The 15,474-nt window shown below is 36.2% G+C and overlaps 1 protein-coding gene across 1 annotated transcript in view; it reads right to left on the bottom strand.

Annotated features, from left to right (window-relative positions):
• SPATA16 (spermatogenesis associated 16) overlaps positions 1 to 14,186 on the bottom strand; it is a 198,775-nt gene extending 184,589 nt beyond the window's left edge. Inside the window, exon 1 of the mRNA XM_032407336.1 lies at positions 13,561 to 14,186. Within this exon, the coding sequence (XP_032263227.1) occupies positions 13,561 to 14,172 (612 nt within the window). The 5' untranslated portion in view covers positions 14,173 to 14,186. The remainder of the gene's footprint in view (positions 1 to 13,560) is intronic.
• Between the last annotated feature and the right edge of the window lie 1,288 nt (positions 14,187 to 15,474).

The raw sequence follows: 15,474 nt of genomic DNA, 5'->3' as shown, positions 1-15,474 counted from the left end.
AATTCTATTCTATTCTATTATTTCTATTTCTATTTCCTTTAAGCATAATGCTGAGCACAACCCATTAAATTGATTTCACAACCCAGTAATAGATTATAACCCAGAGACTGAACACTATTTTTGCTCTCTATATACATTAGATTGATATAGCAAGAACAACAATCTGACTCCATTGTTCTCCATATTAATCCTTTTGGGAGGCCTCATGTTGCTCACTGGATAATGTTTAATATCTTGAAAAGGCATGCATGTCCCCCTGGCAAGCCGTCAGCTCTTCCAGCTTCATTTCTCCCCGTTCCACCCTACACTTTCTAGCCTGGCAGCTCTCCACTCCTTCCTATTTGCCCTGGAGTTTTCTTTTTCTGGTTCTCTCATATCCTCATCCCCCTGGCTGCTTTCCTTTAAAAGCAATACTTGGGTCATGGTAAATAAAATGTCTATTGAAATAAGTAGTGAGAAAGTGACACCTAATAATTTGTGGTTGACTTCTTGGTATAAATTACCCCACAAAATCAATAATTACTTACTCATACATTGGTATCATCATCATCATCATCATCATCATCGACTAAAACAAGTACTCCAGAAATCATTTATTTCTGTATATAAAATATACTTTGACAGTGGCATTCAAGTATGTTTGAATCCCATGTTCTAGGTACTCATAATTATTCATATAAAACAAGGAAACCACACTGAGACAGTACAGTGAAAATCTATTTCTCTTTATTATTACCCCCTACCTAACTATATCCTATTCTCTGATAGGAACAGCATCATCTCCCAGGTGGAAACAAAGCCTTCTCTATTTTCTTGAATGTCAAATGAGGCAACAGAAGAGTTAAACAAATAACTAGAGGTTGATATAAAAAATTTCCCCTGCGTTCTTCTAGATAATTTGAATCAAAAGAGTAACCACAAACACACTCTGCATTACATTTCTGTGAACAAATGCAAGTGGATCTCATCTACTCAGCACCTGTAGAATCTGAACATCACACTGTATTGTGTATGAAGGCTGGAAAGGCATGGAGAAAAAGACAGAGGATTGCTGTTTTTAACTTTATTTGGCTTTGGAAGCCTTGCAATTAACTTGGAAAGTTGGACGGTGGGAGAAATTTTGGGCAACATTATCTAATATTTGGGTAAGAATCATCTTTTTGTGTGTGTAAACCTCAACATGGAATGTTGGAGTGTAAATTTCCAAGGACTACATTTTCATGACAATGATATTTAAATGTTTCTTGATGCTTTTTAATAGTTTTAGAATGTTTAGATATTACTTCTCTTAATTCCCTTTAAAAAAACACATAAGGGTTAATACCTGTTGTAGGTGATTTTAAAGGGGAAGAAAGTGATGGGCATTTTCTATGCCAGCAGTTCTCAGCTGTTACCTGCTCAATAAAATGACCTGGGAACTTAAAAATACTAATGCCCCAGGCATGGTCATTATCTGAACTCCACAGTTGTATCAGACTCTCTGAGGGTGGGTTTAGGCATCTCTGTCTGTGTGTGTGTGTGTATGTGTGTATATACATATATATATATACATATATATATTTAATAGCTTTCCTAGTTAGTTGTAATTATGTCAAGAATCTATGAGGTTCATAATATTTTTATATGGAATATAATTCTTCTTTCATTTGTAAAGTGATACAAATTATAGTATAGTCTTCCTTATTGAAAATGCTCCTACTCACCGCCCCCCCCAAACTCCACCACTATGGGAAAACTCAGTTCTTACTGAGATAGTAAATGCCTGCCTTATAAGCCTCACTCTTGTTCTCCTTTTTGATTTTCCCCACATGCCTCCCCACAAGCTCTCCATGTTACGGGAATGGTGTGCAAACCAGAATTGCTGCTCCTTTCCTTACTGTGTCAATGGCAGCTCTTATGAAGGAAAGGGAAGCGGGGCTTAGCAGGACTCAGACGACTCAGGTGTGCAGGGGGAGCCGCGGCCATCTGGATCAAAAGCTTCAATAATAATAGGGGCCCATCAAATAGAGGGATGGCCTCAGACATTTTTCCCATTTCCCCTATCTTTTCTAATAATACTCAGCCTGAAAAATATTGTGTTCCTTTAACCAATCATCAACTCTCCTTTGTGTAGCTTAAATCTTTTAATCTTTTTGATTCCTCTGGGTTGGGACTGATTACCACTGAAGTTAATTAAATTACACTGAAATACGTAGGAAGTCCTTCTAAATGTCCACTTAAAAGACACATTTCAGAAAAAAAATCTTTAAGGGTATAAACAAAACACACTAAATTAAAATTTAAAAATGCATAACCTGAAAATGCAAATGAAGTCTTAGGAGACAGGCAGCCGGCCCTATTCTTTGTCTCTAATCTCTGGTTCCCGGAGGGCAGGAACTAACTTTTACTTGTATTTGTATCCCCTGCACTTAGGACTGTGACAGGCTGAAACAGCTAGTAAATGTTAGTGGTATTATTATACTTTTTTTTCTTATAATGGCGAATCCTGCTTTTCTAGAGATTTGTCTTATTTAACCAGTGTTTAATTATAGGGATGTATCTAATTTTATTATTTTATTTTTGAGGTTAAGAGAGGTATTTCTTTTGTGTTTTCCTGCTATGTAAATTTGCTAGGGTATAAAAATATCTTTTATCATTAAATACTTATTAGTTATGGTGTCCCTGAATAAAACAAAGATGGCAACAATCAAGTTAAAAACTGAAATGTTTAATCCTGAACATGAAGTTCAACAGTCAGTTTATACCTGACAACTAAGAAAAAAAATGAAGTATTTCTAGCATAACAATTTATGCATTTAAGTGAAAGTTTTATTTTTTGCAGGAAGCAGTTAATAGTTCAAAATAATGTTTGATTTAGATCACTGGTTCTGAAAGGGGGAACAGAGTGGAAAACATGCATTATTTTGGCCCCTTTCTTTGAATTTCAAGTATTGTTAAAAGAAGGTTATAAATTTTTAATGTTAAAGGGGAAAAATAATGATAAACACTAAGTTAGGCAAAATCTTTTGGGGTACTAGAGTTTTAGGTTACATTACAGGTTACAAACTGTTCAGGGAAATGAGGTACTTGAGAAGCATAATGACAACTTGTACATGAATTTAGAGTTCATCACGTTTTTCAACAAGCATTTCTATGTGAAAGTACGTTGTGGTTGGGCATTAGTTATTATCATTCCTACTTAACAGTGTTCTAAGGACTTAAAGGATGTTTGTTGCTCAAAGTCACACAGCATTTAGGAACCAGAAACGGCATCAAACACAGATTTGGTGTTCTGTCACACCTCTGGACCCACATGGCCACCTTTGGCTATGTGAACTACATATATGAAAGTGGGTACCGCTAATTTGCTAGAGGCACAGTGGTAGGCACTTGTGAACGTGGTGTAGCATAAATCCCTAGACCAGCAGTTTGGGAGCTTATTTGAAATAAGGCATCTGGTGCCCCATCAAAGATGTAACGCATCAGAATCTGCTTTTTAATAATATTCCTATACAGTTTTTATACATTTTAAGGTAAAAAGCAATAGCGTAAGGAATTCCACATATGAAATCAGGGCACCTGAATTCAATCTCAGCCCTGCCACAAACTAGCTGTGGCACTGTAAGTTGTTTGTTTTTTTTAACTTTTTAGAATATCAGTTTCTTTATCTGTAAAATGGAGTTGATAATATCTGCTTTTGTGGTTTGTTGCCATGCTTATCTGAATAAGAGGGCCTGGATCCCAGCAGGAGTTTAAGAAATGCATACTGAATCCATATGCAAATCCACAGATGTTTAAAAAGACAGCACAGGCATTCAGAGAATTTGGTGAACTCTCGATTTCTTGATTATATTGCACTAAGAACTATCTTGTGTTAGAATCGATTTAAATTAAGCTTTCTGGGATGTCCACATTTTCATGCCCTAGAGATTTGCTACAGAATTATTCTCAGCATAGCAATTATAGGTGAGGCTGCCCTATAATGAGATATCTTTGCTACTTCATTAAATAAACCCCCTTGGATGGGCTCCAAAATGGACCTGCCTCATACCAAATTCCATTACACTGGAAGTAATCACATAAGAAGGCCCTGGTGCAGGTTCAATCATCTGGATACCTACCATTTACCATAAAGGGAATGTGTTCTAGAACAGTGATTCCCAAAAGTGGGTTCTCAGACCAACGCTTTACTGATTCAGGGGGAAACAAAAAAATAAAGACAATTTAGTTAACTTTTCATAAAATTAATATATAACCTATTTTTAAAATATCCTTCATTCTGAGAGTGTACCCTTTCTTTTTTTAAAAGATTTTATTTATTTGAGAGAGAGAGAGAGAGAGAAAGAGCATGACCTAGAGGGTGGGGTGGAGGGAAAGGGAGAGAGAGAGAGATAAGCAGACTCCCCGCTGAGTGTGGGGCTCCATGTGGGGCTCGATCCCAGGACCCTGAGATCATGACCTCAGCCGAAGTCAGATGCTTAACCAATTGATCCACCCAGGTGCCCCCTGAGAGTGTGCCCTTTCTATTTTCTATCCCTTTGGCATTAAACTGCTCTGTATTTTTTAAAATAATGATGATAGTAGATTGTAATTTTTGTAATGTTCTTGCAAAATTCAAATACAATGTAAATCCTCTCCTCCACCACTAACTTTTTTTTTTTTTTTTTAATTTACAGGTCCTTGAAATTCAAAAATTCTAAACCATTGTTATAGAAAAAAGCTCTTAAAAGGAAATTCTTTCTTATGAAATTAGTGAGGGCATAGAGCATTTTTTTTTAAAGATTTTATTTATTTATTTGACAGAGAGGGAAAGAGAGCAGAAATAGGCAGAGTGGCAGGCAGAGGGAGAGGGAGAAGCAGGCTCCTCGCTGAGCAGAGAGCCCGATGCGGGGCTCGATTCCAGGATCCTGGGATCATGACCTGAGCTGAAGGCAGATGCTTAACCGACTGAGCCACTCAGGAGCCCTGAGCATAGAGCATTTTAAGTTAAGGGAAAAAAAAAAAGCAAACTGTCAAGTTTCAACTGAAGGGCAAATCGTTTAATGTTGTCATATCAGAGTACAATGCTCCTCAAACTACAGTGTGCACAAGGATCACTTTCCTGGCACAATCCAAAATTCTGTGTTTCCAACAAACTCGGAGTAGCAAAGGCATAATGGTTAATTGGGGAACCAGGCCATCCTGGTTCAGCTTCTGGTTCTACCACTTCTAACTATCGTCCCTCAAGCAAGTTACTCAACTTGTCACTTAGTTTTTTCATTAGTAACAAAAGAATAATAGTCCCATCTGTTAAAAAAAGAGATAACAGGCCCCAAATGGAATCAGTTGTGCTATGCCCCATGTCAGCAGATCGACTTAATACCTAACCTAATTGCAGTTTCAGCCTTCCAGGAATATAACCTTTAACGAGTCAACATGAAAACTAGCTGGTCAGCACTATTTAGATAATCCACCTGATGAACACTTTCTATTCTCTAAGGGTGACCTTGCCTAAAACAATGCATTCTTTATTAATAATTTCCTTTTCCTGCCCCTTTTCTGCCTTATGCCCTTCAGAGCTCCTTTCTACTGCTAGATAGCATGCTGCCAGATTCTTGAACTGTTGAATAAAACCAATTAGATCTCTAAATTTACTCAGTTGAATTTTTTTTAACAGATTTGGTGGCAGCAGTGAGATTAAAGGAGACTTCAGTAGCTTCAGGGACAATGAGAAACACAGGCATAATAACCTGTGAACACTCTTGAGTCCAGTGTCTTTCTCACCATTTCTCAACACTATGGGTAAGTTCTTGGTTCTGAGCTCTGCTCACTTTGTGTGGAGCTCCAGATCTAGTTGGCTTTTCAGTCTGCAATTCCCAGGTCTTTGAGTAAAAAACCCTAGCCTTTGATTCTGACTCCAGATTCCATGTTGGAAATTGCTGATGGTTTAGTCTGTGGTTCCCCATTTGTGTGGAATCCTTCCCCAGATTCCGTGCTTGGAACTGCTGGAGGCAGCTGCAGTCCTCCATTTGTTTGGAATCAGTCAGCAGCCCTCATTCTTAGGGTTCTGTTGGCTCAATCTTTACCCTGGACTCAGGTTCCACAGAGCAAATTACTAGTGGTGCATGCACAGCCTTCTCTTGGTCAGTGTGCTGTAACATCTAAACCCCCCGCCTCTGATCCTATCTCAAGATTCCTGTGGGAACTGTTAGTAGCAGTTTGCAGTCCCACATTCAGATGGAATCCCTAGTCCATAGTCCCCATTTGTTGAAGTTTGCTGGTTCAATCCTTTCCCCAGTCCCCAGTTTGTTGGTTTTTGCTGGTATGTAATGTACACATGAGGTAAATGCTAACTGCTAATGGGAATCTTAGAAACTAAAAAAGCCACAAAAATTGGTGGGCAAGAGTCAAACACTGAAATACTGTTAGAGCACTCATTATGTAACTCAAAGACTCCCATGGAAGGATAAGTTGGTTATCCAGAATGGGTTAGATTGACACTAGAGTCATCTGCCAACTTCAAGAAAATTTCCGTGCAATGAGGTACACTGTAAAACATCACACGGTTCTTAGCCCAGCAGCACATCCTTTTCAGGTATTAATTTGGCTCTGAGAGACCCAAAGGCTAAGCTAAAATGAATGAATGAATGAATGAATGATAAAAAATGGGATCCTTAAAATCCAGAGAGTTAAGTGTTCCACCTTCTAGCATACAGCTTATTTTATATCTAAAAACTATGGACACAGAAGCTATAAATATCTATAAAAATGGCACAATCTTACTAAAAACAACCTAAAATTACAATGACCATTATGGTCTTATTTAGATAAGATTGTTTATTTAAGAAGGGCACTTAAAAGCTAGGCCTCACAAATCAAACAGAACAGGATACCTATCTTAATTGGTATATAGAAGCTTCCAAAAGGCTTCAAGACTCTAAAATAACTTTATTGAAAGTTTTGTTGCAAAAGGCTAATGAAAAATTAAAGACACAAAAGGTATCTAAAATAACACCTAGGTCTCTTCCATTATATCCTCCTAAAAATCCATCATCAAAACACTGGTCCATAAACTGATGTCTCAGTTGTAATCATCTGGGACACTGGAAAACAGATTGTCCTGGAAGGCCCTATACAAATCTTTAATACCTACTCATATGCTCCCATATCTACCTTCCAAGAAAGGCCCCCATATGGATTCCTCCCCAAATTGATGGGATTCACTCATTTCCTGGTAAGCTGCTACATTATTCCCTTAAACGGCTAAAGGAAACTAAAATTAAATTTAATGAATAACCTTGCCAAATTCTAGTAAATATCAGAGCTACAATCTCCATTTTAAACCCCAGTCAGAATCTGCAGATGGGATCCTGGAAAAACTGGCAGAAGCCAACTAAGGGTGAGAATTCTTAGTAGATTCAGCTTTCCCAGCTCTCTGTCTGTAGTACTGGGTAGAGAAAGGAAATTAAAATATCTTTTGCACCTTCTTTGGGGACACCTTGTAAGTATAAGGGGTTGTTCAGTACTGTCAGAAGTATTTACTGTTTGTCTTGGCTAATAGCTACAAAGTAGCTCTGTGGTCAAAAATTGGCCCAATTGCAGAGCCTGATGAGAATTTATTTTTAGGTTTCCTCCCCTAAGCCAAAATGAAACTCTATACCCAGAGAGAAAGAAAAAACCTTCTGAAGGCTTTGAAAAAGAATTTACTAAAAAAGATAGCGTAGTTAAATTGGTCGATCAACCCTTGGTGTCGTTTAGGCTGTGAGCCAACTCTTTGAGGAATTGAGAACAACTGTCCTTATCTTACATATTTTTGCAGCACTAAAAATGCAGCTCCAGAGGCAGCTCAAGGTTCATCTATTCCTTTTTAACCAATCCTAAAATCTCCCCCATTTATCTCAAAAGACTTGTAAATATTGGCCTTAGGAAACCAAAGTCCTTCTTGGAGGAACTTACATTCTTTCCCTGTGCCTTTGAGATGGAAACTCTTATCTGAGCCATCTCTTGAAGTAAAAATTTCAGGGAGGTAATTCTTACTGGAGGAAAAAAATTGGGGGGGTGGCGAGTTACTCACTTCCTTCCTTCCTTCCTTCCTTCCTTCTTTTTTTAATACAAACTGCTCCACAGCTTCCATGAGTTTACTAGTCAAGGACAAATACAAATTTAAGTGTCTTCTCCACAAATATTAGCAGAAAAAACTTTAGCCATATGAGCAGATAAACTTAATTTATTCTAACTATTCTTTTATAACTATTGAATTTTACATTATTGTGCCTGTTTTATGGTTAAAATTTTTAAGTGAAACTATAAGGTCTCTGTGTCTGTCTGTGTGTTTATGTACGTCTATATATGTGTATTGTAGATATGTGATAATTTTCTACCGCTGGATGGATATTGTCAAAATTAATTTGTAAAAGAGCTCTATTTAGTTGGTTTAAAGGCAAGTGCTTATAAGGACTGGGTATTCAAAAACTCTCAGAAATATAAAAATTTAACCCAATGATTTTTAAGTTCACATGATCTAGGATTAATCTTTAGTAAATAAAAGCTAATCTAAGGCAAATTAAAGTTATTAGAGTTATAATCTCTAGTACATAAAAGCTAGTTTAAGGCATGTCTTTAGTGTTATCAGCATTAAACATAAAATTTTTATTCTACCTGGGTTTACTAATCAAATAAATTCTTATTATCTCTACTAAAATGTGTTGGCCAAAAAAATAACTTAGGATGACTGACTTTGTCTAATGTCTTATGAAATTTTGTGGGTAATCTAAACATAATTGTTAAGAACAAGTAAATTAAATACTTGTAGGTAGTGATGCGGGAAACAAAGGCAAAAGAAAAATTATTAAATTTCCTTACTACCTATAGCCCATTGACAAGTCCTCGAAACAGGCAGAGTGACATTCCTCTAGGGACTCAACTGCCTGGATGTTGATACTTTGCTAAGGGCAAAAGGAAATCTTATCCCAACCCCCAGGACCCTGTAAGTCTACCTTAACATATAAAAATTCCTTTGGAAACTTCCTTTATCTCTACACCACCCCCCCCGCCCAAGATATATCTTGGCGATCATCCCCCCAATAGATGACCCACCGATATACATCTGAAGGGTCTCATGACTGAGTTTTTACTAAATAGTAATAAATGACCTTTCCTAACAATAGCTAGCCCCCTCAGGATCCTGGAAACCCTACTTCCAAAAATACCTGGGAAGCTTATACTACCCCTAACCCCCTCCCAACTTGAAAGTATATATTGGGCCACTCCTCATGACCCCAGTGCAGCTCTTTCTGCCCACGTGTCTTGTCCCCATGCTTTAATGAAACCACCTTTGTGCACCAAAGACATCTCAAGAATTCTTTCTTGGCCATCAGCTTCAAACTTTAACATCTTTCCTATGTCAGGTAGGATAAAAAGTTGTTAGATGAACTTTTTGAATAGTTTCTCCAAACCTTTATAGTAACCTGAAATCTGAAAATTTTGCTAAACGTTCAATGATGAGTTAAATTAAATTCATTAAATACCCAGATCATTTCCAAATAAGACAAAATAGAAACATTAATTACTGAACATAGGTTTATCCTCTTTTGGTTTCCTTTTTACAAAGGAACTAAAGATATTTGGATCTATCAGTAAACATATTTTATGCCACATTGAAAAAATTGTACTCTAAGGAAGCATATGTCTCTAGAAATCATAAAATATAAATTTGCCAATATGAAGAATGCTGATGTAACAGTTCACAATTGCTTACTTAGTTTTTACTAAGATTAAGGTTTTAAAGGGTGAAAAATTCTAATATATAATTAAAACTACTAGAAATAATAAGGGAAATATCTCTGTATGTAGGGAAAGTAGGATGTGTGTTTTCAGTGAGGAAGGGAAATGCATTTTTGTTGAGGAAAAAGAGTAATTTTATCCTAAAGAGAGGTAGAAAAGAAGAAAAAAAATAGGAAAAAGTCTGAATCTAAAAAAGTTTTACAAAGATTAAGGAAAAGGAACCTTGGGAAAGTAATTTTCTGTGTGATCAAGTTGGATAAAATTAAATAAATTTATAAGTCTTTAAAATAAGCTTTGATATGATCAATGTACTCATCCTTAAGAAAAACTAGAACTTAATATTTTTCATCTGCCAGAAGGACAGTTTTCTTGGACTATTGGTCTGCCCCTGATAAGAGATTGTGAAAGGTTTTCCTTCTTTACCTTTTAAGTAATCTGCCTATAAAGCAAAGATTTATGTTTTATCAAAATGATTTTCTGTGCTCTTTATCATCGGGTCTTTGATCACTTTAGAAAAAAAAATTGTCCTTTAAAAATTAAGGATCCATGTACACAAATGTGATTTAATATGAATGTGTTTTTATCTTCAGCTTATAACTTTTGCCCTATTGGTATGTCTTCCGATGTGAATACAAACCCAAGAGCAAATAATGACTGATTTTAATAAAACTTAACAAAAATGGATGAGTTGTTCACAGAGCTAAGCACTAATCTCACCTACATAACTGGTTCAACTTTAATAGTATAAGTAAAGCATAAAAAATAAATTATTTCATCAAGCCCATTTAAATAAATGCTTCCTGTGTCCTGAAATCCTAAAAGATTGAAGTTCACTGCTTTTTGGAAGCTAAATTGTCTTCTGAATCATTGCTTACCATTTTATCTTAATCATTCTAAAATATTTTCATAAATTTACCTATCTAGTTAGTGACCATGTTATGAAAACAAAAGGAGCTAATAATTTGTCAATAGTACAAGGAAACTAATATCTAAGTAGAATATTTCTAATGGGGTTATTAGAAACATTGAAAATTATTATGTCAATTAATCTTCAGAGTCTTTCCCCAGTTTTTATTTTTGGTTCTTTTTTGTGGTTCTATCTTTAACCACAACCAGTGTTCTGTGTACTCTTATAGCCGACTTTGTACCACCCATTTAGCAAGCATTCTGTATCCTCACGATGCCTTCCAAGTAATAAGCACTCTATGGGAAAGTTGCTAGTTATCCTTCAATATCCATCGCTTCTTATTATTAATACAACCCCTGAATATTAGGGCCATCCAGAATAAAGACCACAGTTTTCAGTCTCTCTTGTAGGCTTGTGTGGCCACATTACTAAATTTGGGTCAATGGAAAAAAAATGGGAATGGTGTGTGCAGCCTCTGTGAATTGTGCTCATGGGGACATAGTATGCCTCTCTCCTTCCTTTTTCTGCCTTCTGGCTGGCTAGAATGTGGATATGATGACACCAATAGGAACTGCCATTTTGGATCATGATGTCAAAGCCACATCTTGAGGAACAAAGTAGAATCTGGAGCTCTGATGATCACACCATACCAGCATTTGACTACCTACATTTATGTGGAAAAAAACAAACAAAAACAAAAAAAATCCTCCCTTGCTTTAGACACTGTTATTTTGGGTTTTCTGTCACTTGCAGCCAAACCTAATCCTAGCTTACATACACTCCAATATTTATTGATGCATCTGTCTTTCAGGTGTGATCCTTAACATTATGCCTTGGTCTCTGTCATCCATTCTACCCTACTTTAAGGCATGTTAGGACCTAATGAAAAGTGAGAGATGCATTAAATAATACCTATAAACAGTCAGTATTGCAAAAGTTAAATTTATGAGAAGAAAGGATTAAAGAGGTTAAAAATCTTTTCTATTCCCAGCAGCTCTGGTTTATTAAGAGACATTCTAGGTAAAATTTCAAAGTTAACTCCCAAGATAATTAGACAAAAGCTAGGCTAGATGTCTAAGCTAAGTTTTGGTCTCAAAATAATTACCTTTGTTAATTACCAGTAATTAGTGTCAGCATCCAACACTTTCCTAAAAACCCTTGTTGGGGGGTGGGGGAGGAGTGGAGAGAGGTGGAGGAAAGAGGGAGAGAGAGAGAAAGAGAGAGAGAGACAGAACACAAGAGAGAGTCAGAACAAATGTATTTTCTAGTACAGTTATATCTTGGGGTTATTAAAACCTGACTCCAATTTTATAATTTTGAACATTGGGTTTTATGGAAAAAACATATTTTCTTCCAGTTAATACAGATAGTTTTTGCTTCTACCTAGACTTAATTTGAAGTTTATATCCTTTCTTATTTTATGCTTTTCTTTTTTTCATTTCCAAAATGATTATTTTTTCTTCATCTTTAAAATTATACCTTTAACCTTGGTCCCCCACCCTAAAAAAATTTTTCAGCAGAAAATGGCCTTAGTAGAAGATCTCAGGGTTCTTCCTGGAGCCTTTCTTTAGCATCCTTTCCTCAGCCAGAGGCTGCTGGTCTTTAGCTCAAAGGACAGCACAGGACTCTCAGTGGTTTGTGGATAACTTAATTTTTTGGCACTTTCTACATAGTTCACCAGTTTACATAATGCATCACTCTTCCCTTCTTTGTGTAGACAACCCTTTGTGAGGACAGAAGTATTTATAGATGCATCCATTTGTGCACTACCTCATCACTTCATATCTCTTTGGGCCTCCTTTTCTGTGTTTAGAGTTTCTTTTTAAATATTTAGGGATACCATTGTCTGGCATTATCCATTAATAATTCATTGTGGATACAGTAATTTTAACTTGCAAGTAACAGTGGAAATAGTACTTTACTCTTTAAATCTCTACTACAAACATCTCACACTTAACTCCTGCTTATGCCTCTGTCTCATGGTGGATCCATTACCCCTTTACGCTATCTCTATTTAATTGTTTACTGGTTTGCCTCCCTCACCAGATTGTTAGGGGGAAAGGACCACATTCTAACTCATGTTTTTCTTTCTCCAGGAGCCACCAAGCACATATAGAATGCATTGAAAAAAAGTTTTTTTGTAATTAATGAAATATGCAGTCACCAATATTGTCAGGTCAGTATGACTTTTAGTGACCCACTTTGGTCCTTTTTTAGATTCAGTGAGTCATAAGATGGAACAAATTTTCCCACTACCTATTTTGTGTTTTAGTGGTGATTCCCAAGTTTATTTTAGTCCATGGGCTATTTCTTTATGCCATAAACAATACTGACCAATTTACCTGCTTGCAGAGAGAAAAATAATTATTTATAAAGCTCACTAGGATGGGAAGGAAAGTGAAGTTTGATGATAAAGTAAAATGGTGTTATTTTGTTTTTAATAAATATCAGGCACAAACTTTCAGCCCATGCTAAACAGTAAAGATGGTTGCATTTAATTATGAACACTGCATATCAAAAGGGGAAAATTCATATACTCATTATAGAGAGGGAATCTATATTCTACCCCCAACCACTGTACTGAAACTTTATGGCTTTTATAGGTATACACCTAAATTACAAAACCAACTGCATTTTTATATGTTACCATTCACTGCAGGGTTTGTTAACAGAGAAAAAGCATGAGGTATGCTTTTGGGGTGATTTCTATATGTCGGGTGCACACAGGCATATAATTTGCAGGTATATCTTATTTGCTTTATATAAACTGGCAATTGTATAATCCTGGTATCATTCAATATTTTCACTCTATGATCACTGTTTATTACAGTATGATCAGAGCTGCTCAATGTAATCACACTTTCCATTTCACAGTTTCCTCTCACCAATCTACATATACTTTAATTCCATACCTCCAATGCTGTTCTGAACTGTCCGGCTGCCACAGCGTATTTCTTCTGCCTGTAGCAAGAGCTAGCATCCTTTAAGGCTACCTGAAGCCATTTGTCAATCTGAGGCAGAAAGCTGAAATTAGGTACATGCAAAGGGTCTACTATTTCAGCAGCTCGGCACGCTGGTCGAATCCCAGTGGACATGATGGACTCTACAAACTCATAGCTCACATCCTCTTCATCGATGTAGACCAACTTCACCTCCACATCCATGATGTTTTTTAAGGGGATGTGAGGCAGAGGCATGGTGATTAACGTGCTGTCAAGTTCTGTTATCTTTGCCTCTTTCTTTCCAGCTGGCTTTTCTTCATTTTCTGCCTTCCTTTTAAAGGCCACTTTCTCTAAATCATTACTTTGTTTTTCTTTGATGCTCTTCGCCATTTTTATTCTTTCAACTGTGATTTCTACCTGTTTATCTCCACAGCTTTTCTTAACCTCTTGTGACATTTCCAGGATGCTTGGTTGGTTTGCTAAGGTAGACATTTTCTTGCTTGTGTTTATCTTTGGAACAAGCTGATCAGGATAGACCCTATTCACTGTAGTCTCCAAATTCCTACTGCTTCCTGAATCCATTGATTCCCCCCCTGAAACTCCTGTAAGGGTGAGAAGAAGAAAAATAATTAAAACAACATTTTGAAGTTCCAATGGTTTAAAACTACAGTCAAATTAATTTGAAACACTTTTCTATTCATTAGAGGAATTTATTACCTTAAAGTAAAACTGTATGTACATTATCTGCTGACAGTTTTACTAGAGAAGTGTATGTTTCAATCTCAAAACTCACCAAGGTTTTGTTGAAAACACATTTAGACAATGTCTTTAAAAATAATAATCTATAGCTGAACAACACTGAATGAACATTTTTATGGGGTGCCCAAACTCACTGAATAGGAAAACCTTATACATAGGCACTGAGGACAAAAAAAGACAAAAAAATCCATCTCAATATTAATTTCCTTGGAAAGGCAGGTGGTCTAGAACTCATTATAAAACATACTGCTAACCTGCATAATAGACTTGGGAGGCTAAAGAAACCACAGCTGCTTCCTCTGAAAAGCTTCTAGAAATGTTGTATGTACAATGTTTCCTCGATTTATTTCTTCTATTAGTAATGAAAATCTCAAGTTTAAACAGCTTTAAAGATAACTATTATTCAGAACTGATTTGATAGCAGAAGAACATGACCTTCAACCTCACATTAATGTGGAGCCACATATTCATCTTGAGTCTACTGTATTAATATTTTTGTAGCAATGGTATCAATGCTGTACTTATATAAAGATGAGACATTTTCCTAAATCATTACTGTTAAAAAAATGTAATAACTAATGGTCTTTTGATTCAAAGGCATACTATATACTATCTCTGATGCTAGATTAATTTCAAAATATAAAATGTCCTAAGATTTAATAATTATGTAGTATGGTTGGTTCCTATTTTTTAAAGACTCTTTTACCCATCAGCTTTTGTCCTAGAAACAACTCTGTAGGGTATATAGGAATAAGAACCACATTTTCCAAAGAAACTAAGAGATAGAGAGGTTAAGTTACTTATCCATACCATGCTGTTGGTCATTAGTTTTTCTAATCTCTGTATAATACAACCTGGATTGCTATTTCCTCCCTAAGACTTCCACTCACTACTCCTAGCCTTCTCCACTTTCTTCCTGTATTAGCATGTTGTTCTTTGCAGCTAATGGCAGACTTAGAACACAGAGAGAAAACGCAAGAAGGGCTGAGGATGACAATAGGATAACAATGACATAAAAGCTAACTTTCTTGCTTCTTCTCATCTACCACAAGGAAAGTACCATACTGAAGATAAAGTCTTGAGTAGCTTCTCAAAACTTACGATTTTATTGAAGTTGTTTATTTG

Source organism: Phoca vitulina, unplaced genomic scaffold, assembly GCF_004348235.1.
Source record: "Phoca vitulina isolate PV1807 unplaced genomic scaffold, GSC_HSeal_1.0 scaffold8, whole genome shotgun sequence".
Classification (NCBI taxonomy): domain Eukaryota; kingdom Metazoa; phylum Chordata; class Mammalia; order Carnivora; family Phocidae; genus Phoca; species Phoca vitulina.
This window is presented reverse-complemented; position numbering and strand designations above follow the sequence as displayed.